This window comes from Glycine soja, chromosome 6 (assembly GCF_004193775.1).
Source record: "Glycine soja cultivar W05 chromosome 6, ASM419377v2, whole genome shotgun sequence".
Classification (NCBI taxonomy): domain Eukaryota; kingdom Viridiplantae; phylum Streptophyta; class Magnoliopsida; order Fabales; family Fabaceae; genus Glycine; species Glycine soja.
Genome location: NC_041007.1, coordinates 6,174,524 through 6,183,931, shown reverse-complemented (window position 1 = coordinate 6,183,931; position 9,408 = coordinate 6,174,524). Strand labels below are relative to the sequence as shown.

The 9,408-nt window shown below is 30.3% G+C and overlaps 2 protein-coding genes across 2 annotated transcripts; one reads left to right on the top strand and one right to left on the bottom strand.

Moving 5' to 3' along the window:
* On the top strand, positions 1 to 725 carry LOC114414002 (probable calcium-binding protein CML43). Its single transcript, XM_028378382.1, has one exon. It carries the CDS (start codon positions 65 to 67, stop codon positions 599 to 601), a length of 537 nt encoding a protein of 178 aa, XP_028234183.1. The 5' UTR covers positions 1 to 64; the 3' UTR covers positions 602 to 725.
* Positions 726 to 3,121: 2,396 nt separating this feature from the next.
* LOC114415092 (basic leucine zipper 9-like) lies at positions 3,122 to 8,142 on the bottom strand. Its single transcript, XM_028379620.1, has 6 exons — positions 7,957 to 8,142; positions 4,862 to 4,988; positions 4,515 to 4,665; positions 4,275 to 4,350; positions 3,901 to 4,026; positions 3,122 to 3,630 (listed from the first exon to the last, which is right to left on the bottom strand). The coding sequence occupies exons 1-6, from the start codon at positions 8,056 to 8,058 to the stop codon at positions 3,346 to 3,348; spliced, it is 867 nt and encodes a 288-aa protein (XP_028235421.1). The 5' UTR covers positions 8,059 to 8,142; the 3' UTR covers positions 3,122 to 3,345.
* Between the last annotated feature and the right edge of the window lie 1,266 nt (positions 8,143 to 9,408).

Sequence of the window (9,408 nt, the reverse complement as noted above, 5' to 3'; positions counted from 1 at the left end):
CACAAACAAGTTTACGCTCTGCACCAAAACTTGAGTTATCATAAGTCATAACATATTGGCTCAAATGGGGATAGCAGAAGCATGCTCCAGATTCCTTGGTGACTTTTTACAAGCATTGAAATGCTCCTCAAAAAGCTCAGTGTCTCACCTTGATCATAATTATCATGACCCTTCTTCATGCAAGCCCCAGAATGTGCTCAAACTTGATGACAAGATGGTTGGTGCCCTTGTCAGTGTTTTTGGCATGGAAACCAATGGGAGAATCAAGAAGCTTGGTTTGATGTATGATAATAAGCCCTCATCATCATCAGGGTTTGAGCTAGCTGAGGGTGGCTTGCTTGATGATGAAGTGCCTGTGGAAGAGGTTCTTGGTGAGTTGGAGGACATGTCAAAACGCAGTGAGCTTTTGCATGAAGCCTTCAAGATCTTTGATGAGGATGGGGATGGATACATAGATGCAATGGAGTTGAAGAAGGTGCTTGATTGCTTGGGGTTGGACAAGGGTTGGGATATGAGTGCTATTGAGAAGATGGTCAAGGTTGCTGATTTGAACTTTGATGGCAAGGTTTATTTTGGTGAGTTTGAATTGATGATGGGGTAGCATGCACTTAGAATCAGTTACAAATGCATTGAATTTAGGAATAATTATTGAGCTGATAATTGTATATTAATTGATTGATTCCAGCATTTTATGACAAAAATATGAAGATTGTTTTTACTTTGCATTATCTGTTCCCCTTAATTCTTGGTTGCAATTTTGTAGGCAAATCCCATTTAGTCTGTTCATCATATGCAATTTCTTTATTTCTAGAATTCACACACTAATTTTTGTTTCTTCTATTTTACTAAGCATAAAAAATTGAAAATTTCAGTTAATATTGAATACCTTTTCCACCTGTTCCTAGTTATCAAAGGAGGAAAAAAATCTAAGCAGTAACATAATTCAGTGACCTAATATTGCAGTAGTTGTTGACCAGTTGCTACGAAAGGAGAATAAAATGACAGGTAACATAGAAACGACGGTCTAGTATACAAATCATTCATGTGTTTTTCCTAGTTAGTCGTTGGAATATAATTAAAGAAAAATAATATTGAATTTTCTTATTATTTTCAAATACTTATCTTTTATTTCAGAAATTACAATGGCATTTATTTAACATATAATGCTTGCTCATTGGCGCATTGCACCACATGGAGGGGAGTCAAAAGAATGTATAATTAGAATTTTCTAAAGGGAAGATGCGTAAAGTGAGAAAATAAACATCTATTCACAATATATTAATTGATTTTAATTAAAATATTTTATAAAAATGATCTGTTTTAAATCAATGGTAGATAAAAGACCCCTTTATCACTTTACATATCTTTTCATTTTAAAGAATTAAATTCAAACAAATGAATTTAACTCCTCTATATTTACAGGCTAGGGGATACATAACTACTGAAATAAAGAATTTATCCACTATTGTTTTCAATTAAAACATTTTGTAAACATGACTTACTTTAAATTAATGGTAGATTTTTTTTAAATAACTAAATTAATTGTAGATAGACCATTACTTATTACTTTATATATCTCTTCATTTTTAGAGAAATTAAATTCAAACAAACAAATTTGACTCATCCAAGTTATAAGATGAGTTAAGTGAGAAAGTAAGGATATATTTCACTATTATTGGTTTTTAATTAAAACATTTTGTAAACATTTTTCTCACTTTATTTATTTGTTTATTTTTGAAAGAACATTATTACTCACTTTATTTAAATTGACAATAGATAGACCACCTTATACATATATGTCATCACTTTAGAGGAGATAAACTTAAACAATTTAGGGTATATATATCTACCTAGTTGATCCAATGATTTATAATTTATGTTGAATAGTTCATAATCAATTCAAAAATAAATTTTAAAATAAAAATTGTTGTAAAGAAAAATAAATGGTAATCTAATCTAACTAATTAATTGAATTTATGCATGGATGGACAGGATAAATAGTAGGTAAATTGATTGAAATGTCACTCTTAACCATCGGGTCCGTACCTTTCTATGCAAATGAAAATATATAAAATATAAAATTAGATAACGAGGTTTTGAAACAAGCAAAAAGATCTGACTATAGTTTATGGATGTCAATATATAATTTATTCGTAGTTTCTTACAGCACACGTGAACGGTGAATCTTCCCCAGACATTGCTTATGAAACGATTTACTCATCACTTAATCTGATGATTCCTGCCAGGTGTTTGACACATGAATTGCTGTATTCGATCTAAAACAATAATAGTAATGAACAAATAAAGATGAAGAAGTGAATTAACGTTTGTCTCAAAAAAAGAAGAAGAGAGAATTAACGTATGTCCGTCCATCCGAATGGAAGAGGTAAGTTCTTTAAGAAATATTTCATTTTATGAAATAAGATGGAATAACGAAGTAAAGTAAAATAAGTGATTATTAGAATCGTGTAAAATAAGATCGAATGAAATTGAATTTGTGAAATGTATTTTATTTCATTCTATTTAATACTTTTATTTTTCTTCTTCTCATGTTAGAAATATGAAATGTTTTTTATTTACCAATCTATTTATCATTCCATCCATTTTTAAATATTACGCAATTATGTATGTAGTCTGAGGTCTATCACTTTTTTATTTATGTGTATAAAAAGAATATAGTTTTTATCTTGTAAAATCTCACCTTTGGTCGTAACTGGAAGAATATGATATTTAAAATAACCCATAATTTTATCACCAATGATTTTTTATTATTATTAACAACTTCTGGCTCTCAATGATAGATTTTTCTTATAATGACAATTATATATATTTAACTACTAAATATGTGATTTGACAACTATTTTTCAGTTTATTCTAATTTCCAAGGTAATATTTCACATATAAACAAAATGAAATAAAATAATAATCTTTTTTCCTTACTTTGGTGATTGGTCAGAGCCAAAATATTCTACCTTTTTAATCTTATGTCTTACGGAGTATTAATTTTGTTTTCTTTAATTATCGAGTACAACTACCATAAATCAAAATTAACTCATGTATTATATTTTGTCAGCCAAATGCTCCATAAGCATTGGCATGACCCTAATTAGAAAACATTTTGTTTTGCAATTACAATCAGAAATGGATAAAGCAATCAAGTCCTTTTATACAAAACTACATACAACGAAAGAAGACGCCATTTTAAACAGGCATCATTAAAGAGGAATCAAGCGAAGACAAATAGCATAGCTTGACATTAACATATATAGCCTACTAATCAAATTAGACAAGACGTAAAATATAAAAGATGGATCGATCTAATTGGAAGCTACAGAGAGAGTCTGTCTAGTCGAGTGGCCAAATAGTTCCACAACTCATAGCATCGTTCATGACTTCATTGATGTCATTGAAACTCATATCCAAGTTTCCAAGTGCTGAATTCTGTCCACCATTATTGTACGAGACATCATTTCCATGAACGGTGATTGTTGGCGAAACATGCGCCATGCGCCGCAGATTAGTCGTGTTCAGTTGCTGGGGTGTGCTCATTTGATGATGTTGTGTCTGAAGAAGCTGATTGTTTAACGTAGTAAAAGAGCTCCTAGTCACCATATCCTCTGCTAACTTCACCTATATATGCCAGCCAGACAATATCAAACATTTTTATACACTTTTATAATAACTGTCTTAAAACTCTTTTTAAAATAACCTAGACAGATTAGCTTATCTTAATTCTTCGGAGCAGTACTCAGTTGAAATTCTAATGAGATATTTTTCATCAACCTTAATTAAAAACCAAGCTTCCTTCATTCTTGGTTATTACTACTTTTCCCTGCTTTTATAAAGTTGTAATCTCCTTTTCTTAGCTATAGAATAATATTGCAGAAGAACCTATTATACCTTGGCTCTCAAAGCTTCTACATCTGATTTCAGCACTCGGTTATTCGTATCTGCCTCACGAAAATGTTGGCTAGCATCCGTGAACTGCTTGTATAGGGTTGCATTTTCCACTTTCAGTTTTTCAACCTGAGAAAGCAAAATTCAAACGAAAAAAACATTGTATTGCTTCTTGTGCATTTTACCAAATATTGAATGTTAATGCTTAAATTCCAAAAACAAAGAGATTCAGAGTGCTAGTAACGTTCCACTGTCTTTATCAACAACTGTTCGTACGAAAATATAGCTCTAAGAATTAATATCACTATATTTCATTCCCTTATTAAAGACTTATCAAATTAAATACCATTCATGTACTCTCCCAACAGATCAGTTACCTGCAACTCAAGGTCAGACAATTGCGCTTGTTTTCTTCTTCTTGACCTTCTGGCAGAGTCGCGATTAGAAACCTTCCTAAAACCATAACATAATTTAAAATATCAGGGGAAAAAAATAAGAAAGTAAAATTAATTGAATTCCTCTCGGCTAAAACCAACTTATGCACCTCTGTGAGTCGTCTTCTCACAGAAAAATTTACCCAAACACAACCTAAGTTTAATGCTTTATCTTTGAGATACCTTCTAAGGCGCTTCATATCAGCTGGATTTGTGCTCTGTTCACAAGCACCTGCTTCATCATCCTCATCAGATGGCTCAGAGGAACCACTTGTGGCTCCTTTCGTATGATTCTCTCTGCCCTCTGGTTTATTAGCTGAGACTGGGCTCCCAACTGCACAGTTTGCAATTCAATCCAGAATGTTAAAAAGTTTACCATGTAACGTCATTCAATCACAAATTACTATTAGTATGACTTTTAATTTAATTTGCATACTGTGCGCAACCTTTTTTCCTCTAATAATAATATGCTAAGATGAATGGCACTTGGCATGCAAGTAATAATGTACGTAGTGCACTAGTGCTCATACCATTACTAGTGGCGCAAATCGATGACTGAGAATCAATGGTTGCAGTGATGGTGGAATGCTTGGGAGTGAGGTTTTGAGAACAAAGAGGGTCTATTAGTCCACAAGCTGAAAAGGAAGTCATCGCATCCTGCAATTACGAATGGATGGTTAAGCTAGCTGGAAATTTGTACATCATTTAGTCACTATAATCATCTTTTTCCTTTTTTCCTTTTTCACTTTGTCTGGGCAGAACTTTTCTTCTTCTTCTTTACATGAGGAACAGCAATGGGGCAAATTCACGAAAAATACGCTGTACAGGGTGGAAGTAGCAAAGCACCACTCCAACAACCCACAAGCCTAAAAATGGGTCCACTTAGATAGAGGCAATAATATAAAAGCTTTATAAAGGTCACTGTACTTATGTTTTTAAAAAACAATGATGTTTAATAATAAAAAAACAATGATGGCATTCTTTTTTTAAAAGAAGAAGAAGAATGATGGCAGATTCAGTGTATTTCATTTATCTAATTGTGAATTTAGTTTAATATTTAGGAGTTTGTTAACAGGCCTAATGTATAAAACTTAAAAATAATTACCTTTGTTCAGGTTGAGTTGCATCAGAATTTAAAAGAAAAATTCAAACCTAATCAACCAGGTATACATTAAATTGATTTGGGTTGAGTAATTGAGTCATCTATGCTCTCTCTTTTTCACTCTAACGATCCGCCATGCATTGATAATTTAAAAATAATTAAAATTGAAAACTTTCATTGTTAATTTGAGAACAGTAGTGATTAAAGATGCAACCTTGAAATTTTGTTTCTAACCTTCAGACCTAATCTAAACCAAATTAAAAGCATACTCACCAATGAAATAAGGTTAATTTTTCAAATTAAGTCGAGGAATCATGTTAACTTTTGTACTTGCTACTCAATTTAGTTGAGTTTTACTCAATCAAACTTGACTAATAATTCTAAACTTGTTCCACGAAACCAATGATCTTTCGACTTAGTTGGATGTTACTCAAACAAACTTGAATTGAGTTGAATTAGGTTGATTGGTCAATGACTCAATCTGACTTCCTAAACCTTTTTTTAACTAATTTTGATGCATTGTTACTATAAATACTTTTATGGATAATTACTTAATGACTTTAATTATGTTAAAAAATTAAATTCATTAAATAATATAATAATGCATTAGTAATTTAGTATAAGGGTAAAACTTGTTTATTTTAAAACATGTTTCTTTCGGTACATGTATCAAAAAGAAAATTGACTGTAAAAAATATATTAAATTTAGTTCTATAACTTTTTTAAAGTATCCATGAAAGTAAAAAGTTTGGGTTTTTTTTTTTGGCATAAAAAACGTTTGGAATGCTATGTAAAAACAAAATAACAAAGAAAATAAGTTGGTGTACTGACACAAGTCACTTATTAGGTATAACCGATACCTTTTCCTTCCACACCAACCAAAGATAGAGTTGTTAATTCGTATTATTGCTAGTGACTCGTCACCAATGGAATTCAATTTGATTTTGTTATGAAATATTTCATGCACTCGTGCCCAACGTTAGCCCAATAGTAGGAAGCTTTCATATTAATATTGATATTTAATATAAAAATATTAAATAAAACGAAAAGGGTTTTAAAAAACATAAAAAAAAATTGATATTGTTTACATTGTTTAAAAACAAATACAAGTTAAACAAGTGTGTTTCTTTACGTAATTGTAAAGTATATTATTTATTAGCAATACCACCCAAACAATCTTCATGACAGTCTACTTGAATTGACAACAGACGTTTAATAAACCTGGCATAAATTAATTTTAAAATCATGAAAACTACTCATATCTGGACTAATCTATAATGAAAATAGTTTCGTATTGTTGCTTGCTTTGTCATTTTGTAAAAAGCTTTTCACACTATTTTCTTTTCTTTTAAATCTGCGGGCGGAGTAAAGTAAAACTACTTATAAAAAACAATAGAACAAAATTATTTTATGATAATTTTTATACACTTATTTTATCACACGTTTCACCCTAATCTTCTTTTATTACACTCCCTAAACTTAATTTATGCATTGTTATAAAATTGTGTAGGTAAGTATTACTCAAAATAAATAATAAAAGCAAAAATTTATAGATACACGTCAAGGAAAGTTATAGTTAGTGAATATACATTTTTATTTTTTTATAAAAATAATACCCTTATCACTAATTACATTATGGTTGACACGGTTATGTAAAATTCAATTATATTCATATGTAAGAAAGTAAGATTAGTCTCTAATTCATTAAATTGAAAAACTTACTGTTGAATATACTCATTTAAAAATGTAAATACTTTGTGCAAAATTGGAGGAGGAGTATAATGGCCAGTGACACGATTGCAATGTCAAATGGTGGGTGCACAGTTGCAAAGAAGAAAGGACATCATGGGACAGAGACCCACTCCAAAGCAAGCAAGAAAGACAAGAAACAAAATTATAAAAAAGAAAGCGCAATATCCCAAAGTCCTGCGTTCACACAAGTTCTCAAGTCTCAACACAACCCAATAATGAATAATGAAGAAGCAGTCCACATCACAAAAGTCTTGTTCACGAACAAACTTCACCACAACCTTCACTCACCCACTCACCTTTTTATTTGGCCCAAACACATCTCCTACTTCTACAAAAATCTTATGTTTGAGATCTTAATCCACCTACCACAACACTATTTTTCTTCTTATATTTTCCCCTTCGATAGGGTATGCGTAGATCCTTTCCTAAAAAAAAAAATTCAGTAGTAGGAGCATACACATACAGATGAAGCTTTCTGTGTGATCGCTCTTCTACTAGATGTTGGGAAGATTTTTACAATTACAAATTACAATGAATCGAATATATGATAAATCCATTCATTTTTTATTAATTGACAAATTATTATCAGTTTTTATTATTCATAAAATAGTTTATTTATTCTCATTGCTATTAGGGTTAAGGAAGCGTTCTTCAGAGAACGGTAATAGATTTTCAGTCTGCCACATCATACGCTATGGAACAAGTTTGATGACGTGGCAAAGATGGCTCGAATCCAGCGAGAATTGAGTGAGTGAGAGAGAGAAAACTTACCGGTAAGAGGTTTTGGAAAGCAGTGAAGGTATCGGTTACGGCGAGACTGAGATAGCGAAGCTCGTAATCGAGATCGGACTCCGTCGTTGTCGTCATCGCCATCTTAAAGAAAAACAGAAAACGTTAACAGTAGGAGAGAGAATAGGGAGGGAAAAGGGAATGAGAGCAGCAGCTTGTGGGGTATAAATAGAAGAAGCCAATGTGCATGAACGTGTGCTTCGGAAAAAAAAAATGGAAAAAGTATGGGCGGCACTTGACATTAAAACGTACCAGAAAAAAGTGTTTTTGGTGACTGAAATTACGAAAGTGACCTAATCCGTCACGTGTAATTACGTGTTTGAACCGTGATGAATCTTGACCGTTTATCTACGAATCGTGGAACCGCTCGTGAACTAACACGTAGTATAGTGAAAATTACAGGTTGGGGCTAAATTAAAATTCCTCTTGATTTCGCCGTTGATTTCTGTAAAATATTTGGATTTGGGTCCTTGTTAGTTATACTCCCTCCTTTTTAATTATATATAATTATAAAATACTCTTAACTAATTTATATTTCTTGAAAAAATAATTATTACATTAAATTTATCAATTATTTATATTATAATTTTTAAAATTATTTTTTTTATTCACTTATTTATTTCTCATTAATATTTTAAAAAATAATTTAATAAAAATATAAAAAAAAATAATTAATACATCTAACAATTAAAAAAACATCTTATAACAAGACAAACGAAATTCTAAAGAAAATCTTGTAATTAAACATAAGGGAGTAATATTGTATTATAAAAGAATGAAAAAAATGATTATATAATAATAGTGTATAAAATCTTACATCATTCAATCATATAAAATAAATTTATTAATTTCTATGATAATTATTTTAAATATTATTAAAAATGATTTATGATTGAACAATAAGATAAAAATATTTTACAATATCGTGTATTAAACTCAAAAAGAATTAATATGTTTTGTTATTATATTTGTGTAAAATTTATTAATCTTGTCTTTATATAATTTTCTCTTGCAATATGATGTTATTGTATCAATAAAAAAACATTAGAATAATTCTAATACATATTCAAAATAGATTTGAACAAAGGGGGAATAAAGGGGATGGGAATAGGATTCACCCGACACCCGTCCAAAATTGAAAATTCCAATTGAACTATAGATGACTTTTGCATATTAGAATAATGGCATGCTCATGAGCTTGAGTCTTGATTCTGTTGGCTACTCAATCATCACTCTTCTCTCCGTTTCATATCATATTTGTCATTTTTTAAATAAAAAAAATTCTTAATTATTTTTTAATAATATTAATGTTTAATCTAAATTCTTAAATACATTTATGACTACATGAATTATAGTTATATAATTATCCAAGAAATATTTATATAATTAATTTATATTATTTAAAAGAATATAAAAAGAGAGCATAATTTATTT